At 34.2% G+C, this 20,121-nt stretch overlaps 1 protein-coding gene across 1 annotated transcript in view; it reads right to left on the bottom strand.

Annotated features, from left to right (window-relative positions):
- PPP2R5A (protein phosphatase 2 regulatory subunit B'alpha) overlaps positions 1 to 20,121 on the bottom strand; it is a 63,242-nt gene that overhangs the window by 14,659 nt on the left and 28,462 nt on the right. The window contains exons 2-3 of the mRNA XM_059145301.1: positions 15,955 to 16,151; positions 13,145 to 13,246 (exon numbers count right to left, since the gene is read on the bottom strand). Coding sequence (XP_059001284.1) covers positions 13,145 to 13,246; positions 15,955 to 16,151 — 299 coding nt within the window. The remainder of the gene's footprint in view (positions 1 to 13,144; positions 13,247 to 15,954; positions 16,152 to 20,121) is intronic.

Below are 20,121 nucleotides of genomic sequence, written 5' to 3'. Positions count from 1 at the left end.
CACCTTATTTACATTTAAGAAGTAATGAACTAAGGGACGCCTGGGTGGCTCAGCTGGTTAAGAAGTAATGAACTAAATTATTTAAGTTCAGGGTTCAGGAAGGAATGTTTATCACAGTGAATATACTAGAAGTCACAGCAGGATGTCTACTTAAGCACCAGCATCTTGGGGTACCAGGGTGGCTAAAGTTAAGCATCTGACTCTTAGTTTTAGCTCACTTTATGAGCACAGGGTCGTGGGACTGAGCCCCTCACTGAGCTCAATGCTGGGTATGGAGCCTGTTAACCTCCCCCCAACTCCCTTCTCTTTAAAAAAAAAAAAATATATATATATATACATATATATATATATATATATATATACACACACACACACACACACATTTAAATATATGTAAATATATATACATACATATATATATATATAAAAGTGTCAGGCATCTTAAAAGTAATAGGAAATGTTCATTTGTGGTCACAAGTAAGAATTAAAAGTAAGATTTAGGGCACAGGGGTGGCTTAGTTGGTTAAGTATCTACCTTTGGCTCAGGTCATGATCTCTGGGTCCTGGAACTGAGTCCTGCATTGGGCTCCCTGCTCAACAGGGAGCCTGCATCTCCTTCTCCCTCTGTCCCTCCTCCTGACCCTGCCCTCTAGTGAGGTCTCTCTCTCTCTTCTCTCAAATAAAATCTTAAAAACCACAAAAAGTAGGGTTTAGTTAACTTGCCTCCATCACAGCTGCATCTGTCTTTTAAGAAGAACACTAAAGTTTTTCTTTTATTGTAACCTAATAGCTATAAAATGTAGGAGTATAGCCCCCAAATGTACCTTAATTTATTAGCTATCAAACAACACATTAATCTAGTGCCCTAAAAATAAAAAAGGAAGACTACATCCCAAAAGTAGAAATATACAATAAACATTTTGATCACAAAATGATAAACATCAGGCCACATACAGAAGGGAGAAATTAATTTACAGACATTACAACACACAAAAAAAGCACTACCAGATCGGGGCCTTATCATTCACCATAGAATAACAAATTTTTACTACTGAATTCAATAATATTCTAAGCCTAACAACAGTTTTGGGAGTTGAATAAATGTTTCTGTCCAGTGCATCTTTGACCAACTATCCAAAGGAGTGATGCTCATCTGGTCTAATTATTATCTTTTAGCTGTTCGGTATGACACTGTAATATGGAAACAAAAATTGATACCAGTTTTTATTTATAAATAATCTTCTAATCAACCAACTACACAAATAATTTTGCTTTGGGTTGCACACATGCAAAAAGATACAGAAAATGATCAGAGTCCTCTGAAGAGTCAGTACAGTCTCACAGGCTGCTACAGAGTTTCACTGGCACAACATACTCAGGGCCCATTTTTCATGTCCAATCCTCGCCTGCTGTGAGATTTTGATATGAGAAAATATATACTTGGTCTTCATCTGTGGTTATTGCCACAGAGCTCCTAAAACCTTGAAATTTCCTGAGTAGGAGTAAGGGATACATTTTATTGTTGTTTATAAGAAGCCCCTCTCTGGGACGCCTGGGTGGCTCAGTTGGTTAAGCAGCTGCCTTCGGCTCAGGTCAGCATCCTGGGATCGAGTCCCACATCGGGCTCCTTGCTCAGCAGGGAGCCTGATTCTCCCTCAGCCTCTGCCTGCCATTCTGTCTGCCTGTGCTCGCTCTCTCTCCCTCTCTCTCTGATAAATAAATAAAATATTAAAAAAAAAAAAGAAGCCCCTCTCAAACATGCTGGAGTTTAGGTTAATGTGATAACTTCAGGAGGATGAAAGTCTGGTTATCACAGGAAACAATGTGATGATGAGAGGGTTGAAACTTTCAGCCCCAACTCCCCATCCTCCAGGGAGGGGAGAGAGGTTGGAAATGGAGTTCAATCACCACTGGCCAGTTACTTAATGAATCATGTTCACCTAATGGAACCATCATCAAAATCCTCAACAAAGGGTTTTGGAGAACTCCTGGGTTGGGGAACACACCAAGGTGATGGGAGGGTGGTACATGGAGCCCCCTTTTCATACCTTAATCTATGCATCTCTTTCATTTGGCTGTTCCTGAGTTGTATCCTTTATAATAAATTCGCAAGTAGTAATAAGTGAAGTGTTTCCCTGTGTTCTGTGGGCTACGGCAAATTATCAAACCAGAGGAGTGGGCTGTGGGAACTCCAGACTTACAGCCAGCTTGGCAGAAGTACAAGAGACCAAGACTCATGACTACCATGTGAAGTAGAGCGTGGTCTCATGGGACTGAGCCCTTAACTTGTGCCTTTGTGGTAATTCTAGGTCATAAATGAATAAATGTGTCATAAATGAATAGTGTCATAAATAAATTCATTTATTTAAATTCATAAATTCATTTAGTGTCATAAATGAATAAACTATAAGACACCCAGTTGTTGTTCAGAGAAGTGATAAATTTCTTGGTGTGGGAAATCGACACATTTGGTGTCAGAAGTTTTCCCTATAGCTACGTAGTGTGAAGAGATACTGGACACTGTACAGCTCTGAAAAAGCTCATTCACTTGTTAGGGAAAGAAGACAAAACTAGAAATATATAAAATGGTATATACACAAAAATTTATGGCACAGGGGCACCTGGGCATCTCACTCTTGATATCAGCTCAGGTCACGATCTCAGAATCATGAGATCAATTCCCGTGTTGGGCTCTGCACTCAACAGGGAGTCTGCTTGAGATTCTCTCCCCCCCTGTCCCTCTGCACAGTTTGGGTTAATTAATTAATTCTTTAAAAATGTATGGCACAGACTGAGTGGAGGAGACCTTTAGAAAAAGGTTTTATCATTGTGGAATAAAGTCAGTAAGAAAAGTTTTAAGGAGGACAGCAACTTGAGCCCTATATTTGATTTGATTGTGCATAAGCCAAGAAGAAAAAGGGCTTATTAAAGAAAGGCAGGACATGTCTTGAGAAGCAGATGGTGTAGGGTATGGGTTGGTGGGTATGGAATCAGAGGCTCAGAATCTTCATGCAGATGCCTAGTTGAGTGGAAGTTAAGATTTGTGGTAAGGTGGGACCAGGTTAAACATGAGTCAAGTATGGCACGCATTAGCCTATATATTCTGCCTCTGAAGATCTGCATCAGATATATACGGCTTAAGGCTTAATACTATTAAGAGCAATCACATGTCTTTTGGGAGACTTGCACATCATCAAGCTGAATCCTCTAAATCACATACTCAGTTCAAACATATGCCGATCACAGATACCACATTATTATTTCTTACATAGTTCTCATCTTCATCATTTTCCTAACACAGTGAACATTAAGTGACCAGTCAAGATTAGCAGCAAATCACTTTTATGCAGCCAACTTAGCACCACTGAAGAGATAACAAAAGGTTATCTAATAAACACATGCTGAGTAATGTCAAACAGAAGCAAACACTAGTGATCTACAGAGCTGAAAATCTTCAAGATGGCACAATTAAGACTATGCGTCTATAAAATGGCACCCTGTGTCCCCACTGCCACTCTCTCTATACTCTATCCTGCATTACTTTTTTTCTTGTATTTATCATACCCTGACATAGTAGTATTATTTATTCTTTTCCACTAGGATATAAAAGATTTTGCTTATTAGTTTACCCCCAATATTTAGAACAATGCCTTGAATACAATATTTACTGAATGAATAAAAATCATAGTTGTGGAGGACTGCTTCTGTGTAATTACTAAAGTTTCTCTATATTCTTCTATATGAAGAAATACTTTGCTCTAAGAATCTAAGAAACAGTGCTTCACAGAACAACAGATACTTTCAGCAATGGATTCATTTCTTTAGTAAACTGGCAAATTGAATATACAATGTACAGCTGGTCCTCCTACTTCTGTGAACCAAAAAAATACTCTAAAAGATAAAAGGCAAGCACAAAATGTAAAAAGATAACTAAAGGGGGGTAATCTTACCATTCTACTCCATAATGACCACGTCTTTCCTAGGTAGTTAGAATATATGAAATTCTAATCTTCACCAATAAAAGATTTTAGAAGAAGGTACAGCAAAAACAACATAGATGATTTAAGTATCTGAAAATAAGATCTATACAAAAAAGCTGAAGGAACTGGAAATGTTTGGCCCAGAGAGGCAAAAAGTTTTTTAAGAAACGTTAATAAACTCTATATAAACAAAAGGCTCTCTTCAAGGAATATGGTGGTCCAATGTTTTACAAACTCTATTAAGAGAAAACTAATTAAAAATTTTTTTAAAGATTTTATTTTTTTGTCAGAGAGAAAGAGAAAGAGCACAAGCCGAGGAGCAGCAGGCAGAGGGAGAAGCAGGCTTCCTGCTAAGCAAGGAGCCTGATGCAGGCTCGATCCCAGGACTCTGGGATCATGCATGAGCATAAAGCAGAGGCTTATTAATCCACTGAGCCACCCAAGCATCCCAATTTAAATAGGTTTTAAAATTGATTTAATATATGAAAGAATTCATGTAAGACTTAACATACACTGAACTAAATGAGATATTTCATATTAAGTGCCTGAACACTGAATCTGAGGGCTACGTGAATGTGAAGAGGCGTACACTGTAAAATGTTTATGTTCCCAGTATAAATTTCTAATTGTAGAGGTCACAAAGAAGTTTCTAGTACCTAAAATACAGTTTATTCCTAAAAAAAGAAAGGTCTATGTTTTAGTCAGTACCCTACATAAAATAATTACATCTTAAGTATCTGTGCCACTAAAGAAAATAACTAATAAAAGAAAATTAAAATACTACATAATCTGCCCGTATTCCAGACTAATACAGCAGCCACGCCTCCCTAATTATCTAAAAGTCAGTATACAGAGAATTACAATCTTGTTTGTCCTCCATAAATACAAAGCAATAATGCTTAGAAAAGAAATAAAAAATAATTTATAACTCTTAATTAGTAATTACCATATATTAATACATTCTGTAAATTAAAAGATGACCAGTCACCTACTACTAGAACAGTAGAACAGGTTTTTTTGTTCCTTTTTTCTTTGTTCCTTTATTTCATTTATTCCATTTTTCCATTGCTCATTAGTATTTCCATTACAGAGTGGAAAAAAAGTAAAAAGAAAAACTATAAATTAGCACATTTTTAGGAAATTCATGAACAGGGTTGGGAAAACAAAATTTTGAAAGGTTTTGAAATTGCTTATTATTCCCCTCATTAATTTAATGTTTGTTTTTCATCCCATCAAATCAATTTCTAAAATCAAGTATCTGACAACTAAATGTAAAATGTAAACTTTTAATATAGAACAAAAAATTCTGGGTTAACTGATTTCAAGTACATTAACAAAAGAAAAACTTTCATTGAGCAAATTTCCTCAGTGCTACAACTGTCTATAATCTCATTTATCAGAGCAGCTTTAATATTCCACCCTAAAAAAAGATGATTAAATAATGATGTAGCAACTATATTCTGACAGATTCTATAAATCAGCTCACTCAGGATTCAATAGTTTCTGATTCCCCTAGACCATTTAATTGCCAATTTTTAAAACTGTACACCAAATTTTAGTTATGAGAAAGATTAACTATAAACATATATATCTAGGGCAGAGTCTTTTCACTGGGGTCATGGATATACAAAAATTTGTGTGTCTCTATGTATTCTGTCTTGGGAGAAAACCATTTTTTAAAAATCATATTTTGAAAGCGACTCACTACCTAGCTCCTAAAATGTTAAACTGCTAGTTTCAGGGAATTCAAATGAAAGTTCAAATCATACCAGTGAAAAATAGAAAGCATATTGTTTGTTTGGCTAAATTTTCACTGTTAATTTCCATGAGCATATAAAAATATCTTAATGGAGATACTAATTTCAGAAATTCAAAGACTGAGGAAACTTTTTCAGATTATTCAACTACATGTGATTAAAAAAGATATAATCAGCTCATGAGAATTTCACATCTTTAAAACCTTTGCATTATTAAATATAGTATCATTAATTTTATATCAACTATGGTCCCAAATTTTACATGAACTGGTGTATGATGCTATTAAAAAAGTTTTCCAGTTCAGATTTTTTAGTTCTATAAGCTCTAATGTGCTGATAAATCTTAATAATTTTATCAGCTTTTGCTAATCCCAGGATTCCTCTTTCACTTTATTTAGACATATATATACTAGACAGAATAAATAAATAAAAGAGGTAGACTATTGCTTAAAGTGTCCCAAAGAGTGTAGAATATAAATTTCTTTCTTTGTCTTTTAAAATAAAATGGAGGGGCACCTGGGTGGCTCAGTGGGTTAAAGCCTCTGACTTTGGCTCAGGTCATGATCTCGGGGTCCTAGGATCGAGCCCTGCATTGGGCTCTCTGCTCAGCAGAAAGCCTGCTTCTCTGCCTACTTGTGACCTCTGTCAAGTGAATAAATAAATATCTTTTATAAATAAATAAATAAATAAATAAATAAATAAAATGCAATGACCACTAAAAATACAAGTCCTGGCAAAATAAAAATCAATAATGTAATTGGAAGCAACAGCTAGCACCCACATGTAAAGCAGAGTTTCTCTCTACCTCCCAGAAACTATGTAGAAAAGAGCTTATGTTGGTCATTATCCATCCTGTTGTCATTGAAAACATAAAAACATATCATTTTCTCATTTTACTCAAGACAGACTCTTCCCTCCAATGATCCCAGCCTGCGGCAGGCATTGTTGGTTGACTAATGTAATACCCATTCCCTTCCTCTCACCTGTCTCTAATACTCACTGTCAGTGTGCTTTACAACTAGAGTAACCGAAAAAAGAAAAAGGGAATGGAAATAAGATGAACAACAGTCCAACAAGGAAAAAAAAAATTAAAAAAGAAAAAAGACTTTTAGAGAGAGTAAAAAACACAGAGAGCCAAAGAAGAGCCAACACATGAATAGCTGCCACCCCCAAAGAAGAAAAACAAAGCAGTGCAACAAAAGAAATATTAAAAATTATTACTGAAGAAAACTTTTCAGAAATAAAAATAAAAATAAAAGTGGGTTTTTAGGGGCACCTGGGTGGCTCAGTGGGTTAAAGCCTCTGCCTTCATCTCAGGTCATGATCCCAGGGTTCTGGGATCAAGCCCCACATCGCTGCCTATCAAATAAATAAATAAAATCTTTAAAAAAATTTTTTAAGTGGGTTTTTATAGTAAAAGAGTACTATTCAACTGAGAAAATTTATCTAGAAAAATTGACACTAATGTATGGCCAGTAAAGCAGTTGGGCCATTAAAGGAAAAATATTCTTTAGGCATCTAAGCAAAAAAAAAAAAAAAAAAAACAAACCCTGTCTTTATATAAGAGACAGAAAATCAGACTGAAATCAGTAGACAACGGAATAAGATATTTACGGTACCTAAGGAAATATGAATCAACAATTTTATATCAAATCAGGTTGATCTTTAAAAATTAAAGCTACACACAAACTGCTGTTGTACATGCAAAAACTCAGGGAATAATATTTTCTTGAGTTCCTCTACTAAAGAATGTGCTCCAGGGGTACCTGGATGGCTAAGCTGGAAGAGCATGTTACTCTTGCTCTGAGGGTTTGTGAGTGTGACCCCCCACACTGGGTGTAGAGATTACTTAAATAAATAAAGACTTAAAAAAAAATAATAAACTCCAAATTACCAAAAAATGATTAGAGGAATTCTGACATAAGGATTGATGGTAAAATTAAATATATTACCTCTAGAACTAATCAAAAGCAATGGGCATAAAGGTAACAGAATAGTAGTATACAAGAATTACATGTTCTAACCATGTTAAGTATTACATAATAATACAAATATAAAGTTGAGGAAGGGAATGAAGAAGAGTGTATGGAAAGTAGAAGCTTTGAATTGCTATATAAGTATTTACTGTGAGAGTAAATGGATTATTACTTTACATTAGAGATTAGGTAAGTAGGAAGTGGAAGAAGAGACTACTTGATAATTTCAGTATTGTCCATGCTAGGGAACCAATAAATTAACAATAAGAGAAAGAACCAAGGGTATCATATATCATATAAAGGTATCAGCATAAAGGTAACAATAAAAACACACTTCAAAACAAAAAAATACACTTCTTCCCACATACCAGAAGTACTTATCTTTTAAGAAAACAGAACAGAAAACAAACAGTGTAGTTTAAAAAACTGTGCTAGTTTCTGTGCATACATTATCCCATTCAATCCTTATACAATCCTGTTTTATTCCAGTTTTATAAAGGGAGATGCAGAGAAGTTAAGCAGCTTAACCAGGTCACCCAGGTAGAAAAGTATAAAAACTGGATTTAAGTAGAGGTCTATCACCAGAATAATTTCTATTTCACCATGCTTTGTAATAATTCTCTTTGTAATAATACTTGTTAGAATTTGTATATATACAATGAAAAATTATAATGTAATGTATTACAGTTATGTATTACAATGTATAGAGTGTAAATTTTTGTCACACTTAACTAAGGCATATCATTAAAAATTCACTTATGAGGGCTAAAAAAGAAAAAGTATGGCTAGCTGAATTATTTGGAAGATCTAATTTACTAGTGTTACAATGAAGCTAAAAAGGTATGAACTAAGCCTCATTAAGAACTGGTGTGTATTTACTTTAGGGCCAGACTATAACAGAGGCACTAAAGCTTTTAAAAATCAAGAGCAAGTACTCTGAAGTAATAATTGAGTTGTAAACCTAATTTGGCTCTTTATTACTTACATAATCTTGGGCAGAATTCTTAATCTCTTTTAGCTTCATATTAGCTTTTCTACAAAATATGAAAAATATTTTTAAAAATTTTTATTTAAATTCAATTTAGTTAACATACAGTGTTTTATTAGTTTCAGGGGTAGAATTTAGGATTCATCATCTGCAAATAATACCCAGTACTCATTACATCAAGTGCCTTCCTTACTGCCCTTCACCAACCCCCCTACCCTAAAATGTGAGTATTATGGTGTCACCAAAAGGATTAAATGAGATAATATATATAAAGCAGTTGTCACTATCTCTGAAACATGTAAGTGTTCAATAGTTATTGGTATTGCTATAATATAATTTGCTAATCATGATCAGCAGTCTTATAAATGAGTACCATTGGTTATGTGTAACCTTCATTAAACTCTCTAGAAAAACATACTGTGCTTGCCTGCAGATTTCAGGTCATTAACATTATTTTTTAAATATAAAATTTATTTGAAGCATTAAAGGCAAGAGTCCTTTGAACTTTTACTGTCTCCCTCAGAGCCTTGCTTAAAAATAAGTGTCATTTGGATATTCTCAGAGTATATCTTACCTAGACAACTGGAGAACAAAAATCAATGATCACAAAGACTAGATTTATAAAAACATGTGCAAAAGAAACACTATACACATGTGAGTACAATATTTTATGGCTATAATGGAATCTTTGTAACAGTTTCTAAGCAGTATAAGATGATCTACCCTGAATTCTGCCTAAAGAGTTCTAGTTACTAAAGCATAAACTAAAGTAGTGCCAGTGTGATTCTACTAGGTGAACCCTAAATAACATTATATTAAAGCCACATATTTGAGGGTAAGTTTGAATGACGCAATTAGTGCCAGACAGAAATAGGGGAGGCTTAATGGAAGAATTGGTCCTACCTATGTAGTATTTTTTTTTTTTAAGATTTTGCTTATTTATTTGACAGAGATCACAAGTAGGCAGAGAGTCAGGCAGAGAGAGAGGAAAGGAAGCAGGCTCCCCGCCAAGCAGAGAGCCCGACGAGGGGCTCGATCCCAGGACCCTGGGATCATGACCCAAGCTGAAGGCAGAAAGTTTAACTAAGTTTAAGCTTTAAAGTTAAAGCTTTAACTTTAACTTTAACCCAGGTGCCCCTGTAATAAGTTCTTATTACCAATTTTCCAATTACATCTGAAGTGTGAACTGTCACACAATGGCATTAAGTCAGAAAGACTGTCCCTCCCTCAGTCTCAACCAAATAGAAGTGCTCCAGATAACACTAATGAATGGCACAGTGAGGACTTCAGTGAACTTGCAGACCCACAAAACCAACCCAAAACACTGTAAGCTGGCATAAGAAAGAATAAGTAAATGTAAAGGTAGATCAATAGATTATCCAGGAGCGCCTGGGGGTGGGGGACTCAGTTGCTCAAGAGTCTGCTTTCAGCTCAGGTCATGATCCCAGGACCCTGGGACTGAGCCCCATGTGGGGGATGGGGGGATCCCTGCTTCTCCCTCTTCCTCTGCCCCACCCCCCCGCTTGTGCTCTCTTTTTCAAATAAATAAAAATCTGAAAAAAATTCATTAAAAAAATACATCATGGGATGGAGCCCCACATCGGGTTCTCTAAATAAAGTCTTAAAAAAAAAAACCATCATAAGGGGGAATGCAAACTAGTGCAGGAACTGTGGAACGCAGTAGGGAGGTTCCTCAAAAAATTAAAAACAGAACCACTCTACAATCCAGTCATTACACTACTGGGTATTTACACAAAGAATACAAAAACACTAATTCAAAAAGATATATGCACCCCTATGTTTACTGCAGCATAATTTACAACAGCCAAATTATGGAAGTAGCCCAAGTGTCCACTGATAAATGAATAAGGATAAAAGAGATGTGGTATGTGCGTATATATACACACAAAGGAATATTATATATCCACCCCCCTACATACAAAATGGAATATTACTCAGCCATAAGGAAGAATGAAATCTTGCCATTTGCAACAATATGAACAAACCCATAGTTACCACAGGGCAGGTTGGGTGGGGAGGGGGGCGGTGGAATGGGTGAAAACAGATGAAGGGGACTAAGAGTATACTTATCACAGTGATCACTGAGGAATGTACAGAATTGGTAAATCACTATACTACATACCTGATACAAGCTGAAACTAATATAACACTGTATATTAACTATACTGGAGTTAAAATTGTTTAAAAAATCATAAAGGAGAGATAATACACTTATAGCACTGTACTGTATTTATCAAATAAAATCTGCATTTAAGTAGACCCATACAGTTTAAACTGGTGTTATGTGTTGTGCAAGGGTCAACTATACATAAATAGACACTATAAATGTATTTTATTTATAACTCATTTATTCTACTGCTCTACAAGACAGCCACATAAAGCAATAATTACAAAATGGTACATGGTGGGCATGTATAAAGATCTACTTTGTGGGGCACCTGTATGGCTTAGTCAGTTAAGCATCTGACTCTTGGTTTCAGCTCAGGTCATGATCTCGGAGTAGTGAAACCGAGCCCTGTATCTGGATCCCTACTCAGTGGAGTCGCTTCTCCTTTCCATCTGCCCCCCACCCTCCACTGTGTCTCTATCTCTCTCTTAAATAAATAAATCTTAAAAAAAGATCTAATTTGTATGACAATAAAACCACAAATAATACTACAAAGGAGGCAATGGAGGTATATAGGATCAAAATTTTGTATATTATTGAAATTAAGTTAGTATTAACCAAACTAGATTGTTTTAAGATGCTAACTGTAATCCCTGGGTTAACTACTAAAAAAATAAAAAATAAAGTTAAGAAAAACCAAAGGTAGGGATGCCTGGGTGGCTCCGTTGGTTAAGCATCTGCCTTTTGCTCAGGTAATGATCCCAGGATCCTGGGATCTTTAAAAAAAAAAAAAAAAAATTAAAATGGTTAAAATGGTACCTTAGAAAATATCTGTTTAATACAAAAAGCAGTAACAGAAAATAGAGAAATAAAAAGGCATAAAACATACAGAAAATAACAAAATGGCAGATGTAAATCCTACCTTATCTGTAATTACATTAAATGTAAATGGATTAAACACTCCAATCAAAAGGCATAGATTATTGAAACTGATTAAAAAAACATGATCCAACTTTTACGAGACACAATTTAGATTCAAAGAAACACATTAAAAGTAAAAAGATGAAAAATATATATTATGCAAACAGTAACCAAAAGAGAGGTGAAGTGCCTATACTAATATCAGACAAATAACCTTGAGAAATTTTCTGGAGTTACAATGATAAGGACCATCCAGATAGATAATATAACAATTATAAACATAAGCAGCTAACAACAGGGTCCCAAAATACATGAAGAAAAACCTGACAGAATTGGAAAGAAATATATAATTCAACAACAATAGCTGGAAACTTCAATCTCTTACTTTCAATAATAGACCAACAAGGAAATGGAAGACTTGAACAACGTTATGAACCAATTAGACTTGACAGTTTTCTATAGAACATTCCACCAAACAACCACAGAACACGCATTCTTCTCAAGCACACATGAAACATTCTCCAGAATATACTGTCTGTGAGGCCCTAATACAATCCTCAATGAACTTAAAGGATTGAAAACATTCAAAGTATATTCTCCAACTACACTGAAATAATTAGAAATCAGTAACAGAAAGAATGTGGTAGTCACAAATATGTAGAAATATTCCTAAAAAATAAAGAAGAAATCACGGGAAAATTAGAAAGTACTTCAGGTGAATGAAAACAAAAACACAACATATCAAAATTTATGGGGAACACCTTAAAACAAAAATTGGTGCATGACTGGTACGTGAATGTTATAATAGCTCTTGTTACAATAACCCAAAACATCCATCAAATGATTAATGGATAAACAAAATGTGGTATATTCAGAAAATGAAATGTAATTCATCCATTAAAAGGAATGAGGGATGGACACATGCAACAACATTGTTGAACCTTGAAAATATTATGTTAAATAAAAGAACCCAGACACAAAAGGCCACATACTATAGGATTTTACTTACATTAAATATTCATAACAGGCACATCCATAGTGAAAGAAAGTAGATTAGTAGTTGTCAAGGACTGTGGGGTTAGGGGAATGGAAAGTGACTGCTAATGTGAAGGGGGTTTCCACTTGGGGTGATGAAAAAATTCTAGAACTAGAAATGGTGATGGTTGCACAGCATTGTGAATGTACTTAATGCCACTGAACAGTACACTTTAAAATGGTTTAAATGGTAAAAGTATACTTTATCATAATAAAAAAAGTAAAAACATTTTGGGGAAAAAAATGGTAAGAACACATACTAAAAGTCAAGTATTTTAAATAGATCTAAAAGAGAACCACCATGATTTCAGCAGAATATCATAAATGCAAAAATTGTCAATATATAATAAGTTTCATACTTGTATGTGAGGCCAAGAGGCCTCAAGTGTGGGTTCATCCTCTTCTGGATCAAAATCTGGATTATCACTTGGAGGAAGAGTACGAAAGATGTTAGCACTGATCTGTGAAGAAAAAAAAATTCAGCTTTATATTCTTCATTGTACAATTAAACAATGTAAATGAAATATTTTAAAGATAACTTTAAGAGTTGTGACTATAAGCCTAGTTCAAAACCTAGAAACCTCATCAAGACATGAAGAAGGTAGGCACTTCTTTTTTCTCTATCCCACAACGAGGACACTTCTTCAGATGTCAACCTACTAAAGATTTAAAGATTTCCTCTGGATTCCTCCTTCCTTAAATTACAAGTTGTTCTTTCCAAGTTTTGCTTAACAGGAAAAAAAAAAAAAAAAAAAAAGAGGAAGGGAGAGGATTATGGAGGAAAAAAATCATAAAATTCCTAACTCTACCTTTCTCTAACCTTGGTCCTTTTCAGTTTTCTGCAATTCCCTCCATATTCTAATCCAGCCATTTACTTACCTTATAATCTAAAAGTCTGATAAAAGATCTCTATTCCTATACATACACACCACACTAAGGAGAGGGATGGGAGGGCAGATTACTTTCACTGCTATTACAGACATAGTTCATAATACCCCACTGGGGATTTAATTTAACATAGTTCATCTACTCTTTTTTCTTTTTTTTTTTTTTTTTTTAAGGTTTATCCTTCTGAAGTCAGGATGTGAGATTCTTCATTTCAGATTCAATGAAATACAATATTTACAATTTCATCATTCACACTGTCTCAGCACCAACATAAACTTCACATCTTTTTTCACCAGCAAAGGTTAGACTGTGGTGCCAACTCAAAATTCTTTGAAGAATGATGAACAGACTGAGAGACCACTTGGTTTAGTAAACATTTAAGGCCATACTATTAAGGAGTTGGTCACCTGAAATAAACGGTTTAGGGAATAAAGGATGAGAAAAGAGCTGTTTGGTGGTGCAAGCAAATTTCCAACTATTCTTATGAAGTGCATCTATGGTTAGTGAAAGAACTGCTAACAGTCAATTAGTACAACCATAAGACTTAGAAAGTAATAACCTAGAATTTGATCTCCTAGAACTCAACATGAAGGCAGAACCAAGAGATTGATGGATAGGAATTTCACAAAGATGGCAGAGAGTCATAGATAAAACTTGAAAAGGAGAAATATCCCATAAAAGGGCATAATTTGCCTTTGAGAGCATATTTATTATTGGTAGAATAAAATAAAGGTTAAATAAAAAATAACCTTTTAGCCACCAACAAAAGTAACTGTATGTAACAAATATACCTAAGAGCTTTACAGGGCCAACAGGGTGAGTTGACTTCACACTTATCTAGAAATTAAGTACTCAGAAGTTAATAAATAAATAAATAAATAAATAAATAAAACATATACATCTTTTTTCTTGGGGATAGAAATTAAATCCCAAAATTTATTATTACATAGTAAATTACAGAATAACTTGAGTCAAATATTTGAGCATTTTCAATATGCAAATATTTAAGTCATTTTAATATCCAAGTCAATAACTTCAAGTAATCTCTACACCAAACATGGGGCTTGAACTCACAACTCCAGAATCAAGAGTTGCATGCACTACCAACTGAGCCAGCCAGGCGCCCCTTCATGTCAGTACTTTTCCAGAGATAAAAGTAAAAGTACCTTTTTCCTATATTTTCAAAATTCATGAACATAAACCATTTGAAATCCGTAAAATGGAAATAGTTTTCCCCTGAACATATTTTAATGATAAACACAAAACAAAAACCAAGTTTATCAGTATTCAATATTTCCATTTTCAAACTGTCACTTTTCACTGTCTGTGAGAGTTTCAGAAGCCAATTTTATTTTGATTAATGTTCTCTGTAGAGCTGATCTTTTAAAAATTCTTTAAGGCTTTTATTTTCAATTTTAAAAAACCCAGTATTTTCTAATTCAGGAAGATGAAAGAAAACTCAACTAGTATAATAGGGCCAAATTTAACTACATTTTGTTCTTCCCCCAGAACATATATTAGTCAAGGGGAAGGAAATGAAGACAAGTACAAATTATACTTGCTATAACCTTCTATACTCGGGTAACAGTTGAGCTTCAATTATGTACTCAGTGACTCTCTAATTACTCCAGCTAAATTTTTTGTATTTTGTTACTATGCACCAAAATACAAACATCACATCCTAAACAAATTTCTACCATTTGATGGAGAATAAGGTTGAATTATTAATAAATAATATCCTAAACAACCTTACTTTAATGAAGTTAGCAGTAATTTATTTTTCAGAGATTTCATACTTATTTATGTTATTTAACTTTTTAAAGGTCCTGAGTTTTTATTGAAATTCAAGTGTTACAGACATTATAAGTATATTAAAATATTCTAAATATAATTTTTTAGTTCTGACTCCTTTACCCAACATCTGGAATGTAGAGAATTCCATAGTTTTTCATTGTTCTTCTCTTTCCACTTTAGACATTCTCCTTTAGTGACAATTCAGCCCTATATATTAATTATCTATCAGTCTGTGTAATCTTAAGCCTACATCTTTCTCCTAAACCCTGGATCTGCACTATACAATACGGCAGCCACAAGCCACTGTGGCTACTGAATTTTCAAACTATTATAAGCAATGATAGCATCTTTGGAATGAATGGATAATCTTTCAAATGGACTATTTTTAAAACATTTTGAGTACCCTGATTATTGCACATTTATTAAAAATCAGTCTCAGTAATTCATAATTACACCTTAGATTTACTTGAATTTATATAAATCTTACCATTTTTACTATATCAGAATATGCTGATTCAACAATTACACCTCGATTAGTTGAAACATACTCAACCAGCTCATTCAATGTTGCTCTTTTAATTTCTTTGCTCTTCAAGTCTGAAACAGAGTCCATGAAATCAAACAGTACACAGCACTGCTGCAACTTCTGACAGAAAAGCTCTTGTTGTTCATTGGAAGTAGCATCTATAAATAAAAATAAAGAAAAACTTAGAAATAACCTGCTCAGAAACTACCTTTAATATGTTTATTAATTTATTAGAAGCTGTTCATACACATAAAGCTTCTCTCAAAAATCTAGTGGGGAAAATAAAAATCTACTGAAAAATTCATCCATCTAATCTCATCATTCATGCCAGAAACCAGAAAACATAATGGACTTTTACTCCTTTCTCACTACCCATAATCAACAATTAAATGTTACTGATTCTGTTTAACATATCTCACTCTATCCTTTTCTTGTCATTCCCACTGCCATTTTAATGCCCTTCATCATCATCTAGCATACAAAAGTGATACCCTAACTGCTCCTCTTGCCTGTTTCCATAACTACTACAACTCCTGATTTATCTTCTAAACAATCTTAAAAGCTAAAATCTTGCTAAAAGGAGAAATCAATCTGGTCCCACTCAATAATGATCCTCCAAAAATTACAAATTGAAGCTCAAACTCCTCAGGATTGTATACAAAATTCAGCTATCTACTGTCAACAATCATCTCTTAACACTTTCCAGCATGTACCCTCACCTTGGTTAAACCATATTCCCTGCAACTTGTGAATATTTTACAGTTTCTTCTGCCTGGAATGCCCTTTCCCCCACATTCCTACCCTGGGAACTCTACCCATTTATTACATTTCAGCAGAAACATATTCCCCTCAGAAACTCTGTCTAAGATGCTAATTGGTTAATCCACTTTTATCTAAGTGTATCTTAGGTGTGTATCTCTACTATAACATTTATTGTGCTACATTATGTGGCAATTATTGTTTTACAAGTATAACACTCCTAAACTATGAGGCCTCTACAGATAAGAAACAAGTGTGATCTTTATATCTATCTCTGGGTCTCTCTCTCCCTCCCCACCACCTCACATCTAGCACAGTGCCTGGCACATAATAGACATTCAGTAAATGTTTATTGTTTTACCCTCTACTTATTACAAAAATATGGGCACACTATATTGATTTGATTCTAACAAATGTATTAAATCCTTTTGTTTCCAACATCTGAAAAATAACAACTTCAATTTTGAACTTTCACGTCTGTAAACAAGGACCTTCAAATTAGCTCAATTATTTCAATTTATTGACAATTGAAATTAAATTTTAAAAAGTCCTGTAGATATCTACTACACTGATACTTAGTTTGAAGAAGCATAAGATGAATACCTCTGCTTTTTGTAAGCTTCCCAATTATGCTAAACTTATTAGATTGGGTATGTGTTATAACTAGAGAAGGGATGATTATTTTATTTGAGCTATAAGAATCCTTCTCAACTCATACTGTACAGAAAATCCCCACAAGTTTTCTGTTAGTAATACCTTTTTCTGTTTATAAAGATATCTATATCCTCATTATTTAATCTTGTATCTTTATTATAACATATATTAGATTTTCATACATAATCAGATTCCATTATAGTGATGGAGAATATAGAGGAAATAAGTGCCATACCTTTACAAACTAACTCAGTTCTAACAGTTTAAAAACATTTTTAAGCTATTTTTTCTTTATGCTAAAAGCAATACAAACTCATACAAGAGTCTGTTTTAGACCTAATTCTCTTCTTCCTCCTGCTACCGACTCAGCATGAAATCACTGCTTTTCTTGTTCTCCAAAGGCCATGCATTTGCTCTAACTCTTTTCCCTACCTGAAATACCTTACCAGATTTCCTCCCCTGTTTCCAAATCCTACTAACCCTCTAAGGATAAGAAATCTCACATTCTCCACAAAATTTCCCTTAAGTAAGCCAGGATACAGTCAGGATACAGTCAGTCAGGATACAGTAAGTAAGGATACAGTGATCCCTCCCTTCTCTGAACATCTACAGACAGTACTCACAGTCTCAAACATACTGCTGAGTATGCATTATCTTCAAGCTTGTATTTAACAAATACTTCTTTTTTTACCAAAAGATTTCAGGTTCCTCAAAGGCAAGGATCATTCACTGAACAAGGCTCCTTTTTATTTCTTTTACATCTAGTGTAAGGTATATAAAGAGTCAACAAATATACATTTGATGCTTGGAAAAAAACTCTTAAATTTGAGGAATAAAGATTATGCACTAAAAAACAGGCTATAGAATAAGTTCAACTTGGTGCTGGATATCGAAAGTGGCAGGGATAGTAAATTATTACATCATATCCATGCTTAAGAATGTATAACAATGACCATTTTTATCAATGACAATTTTTAAAACCATTTTTATTGATGGTAGATTTAAATGGATTAATGAGATAATGATCATGAAACTGAGTGCATATAATTCAAAACAGAATACAAATGGAAGGCATTCTTCTTTTATAGCACAGGCCAGAAGCCTCTAATATGTCAGAAGACATAAAATGATTTCTAGGATTGGTAAATGGAAGATTCAGGAATATGTTCCACACAAAGAAAAAAAAGTTTCATTTTCTGGGCACCTAACTCTGAGAGTCTTCTCTAGAAAGAAATTCATGTTTTTCATAGCTTCTCTATTCAGTAATTCATTTCTGAACCTAAAGATTTAATTTTTCTCCTCCAGAACTTTATTTTAGCATTACCTAATGCTCAGATGGGACAGGACACCCCTATCTTCCCAAACATTAAAAATATTTAGAAATCTGTTAACATTGCAACTCCTTTGTCTCTGAGTGAAAACAGACCTTTCCTTTCTTTTCTTTTTCTTTTTTTTAAATTTTATTTATTTGAGAGAGAGAGAGAGAGGTAGCAAGAGCGGGGAGGAGAGGGAGAAGCAGGCTCCCAGCTCAGTAGGGAGCATGACTCTGGACTCAATCCCAGGATCCTGGGACCAGGATCTGAACTGAAGGCAGACACTTAACCAACTGAGGCACCCAGGTGCCCCTATAATAGACATTTCCAATCCTCAATTATTTTTAGGTATTAAAGAATAGAAAAATCTTTTTCCACCTAACCCTTCCTATAAATATACATTCTTACTAAGCAGTTTGTTGTGCTACATAATAAAATATAAAACCACTGCTAACATTAGTGTGTCCTTCATGCCAAACATGCCAAACACAAAAATAAGTATTTCATATGTGCTAATTTAACTTTCAAAACAATCCTTAGTTCTGAAAGCTAGAGATAATTTCCTGTCTTCAAGAGATTAGAAACTACTAGGTTCATGACATCCAACATTTTTATATAGGTCAAAAACATTTCTATAATGGTTATCCTAGGAAGAAAAGGCAATTATGGTTTTCATCAAGAAGTTATGAAGTATTTTGCACTTGTAGATGTTATTATGTCCCAATTCTTAGGTACCTTTCTGAAACACAATTTATTCTGAATTTTCTCTTAAGAAAAAAAAAAAAAAGGCAAAAAATACATTTCAATAGTTTGAAAAAAGATCAGACAATATTCTGGCTATATTTCATAAATATGAATAACAACTTGTGAGAAAAAGAAGGTATAATAATTCTCTTTGTTAAATATAGAAAGGGCTGAGAAAATCTACATTGGCCACTTCATACTTCACCATTATTAGAATACTTGCTAATGAAGTCTGTTAATCTCAATGATATTTCAGTTTGGCCATGTCTAATATTTAGGCAGTAATGTCACATATTGTTCTGACTTGGTCGTTTTTAGTGGGCTAATGTTAATTATCCATTTGCCATTTTCTTTTTTTTTTTTAAGATTTTATTTATTTATTTAACAGAGAGAGATCACAAGCAGGCAGTGAAGCAGGTTCCCTCCTAAGCAGAGAGCCTGATGCGGGGCTTGATCCCAGGACCCTAAGATCATGACCTGAACCAAAGGCAGAGGCTTAACCGACTGAGCCACCCAGGTGTCCCCCATTTGCCATTTTCAATGTGGATACTGTCCTTTCCAGTTTCTATGGTGAAAGCTTCTTTGCCAGGGATTCTCTATCTGAAATATCCACTGGTGTTTTCTACCAGAAGTTCACTTAGTGGTTTAAAAATAAAAT

Source organism: Mustela lutreola, chromosome 14 (assembly GCF_030435805.1).
Source record: "Mustela lutreola isolate mMusLut2 chromosome 14, mMusLut2.pri, whole genome shotgun sequence".
Taxonomy (NCBI): domain Eukaryota; kingdom Metazoa; phylum Chordata; class Mammalia; order Carnivora; family Mustelidae; genus Mustela; species Mustela lutreola.
The sequence above is the reverse complement of the archived record's forward strand: the minus strand, read 5'-3'. Positions and strand labels throughout refer to the sequence as shown.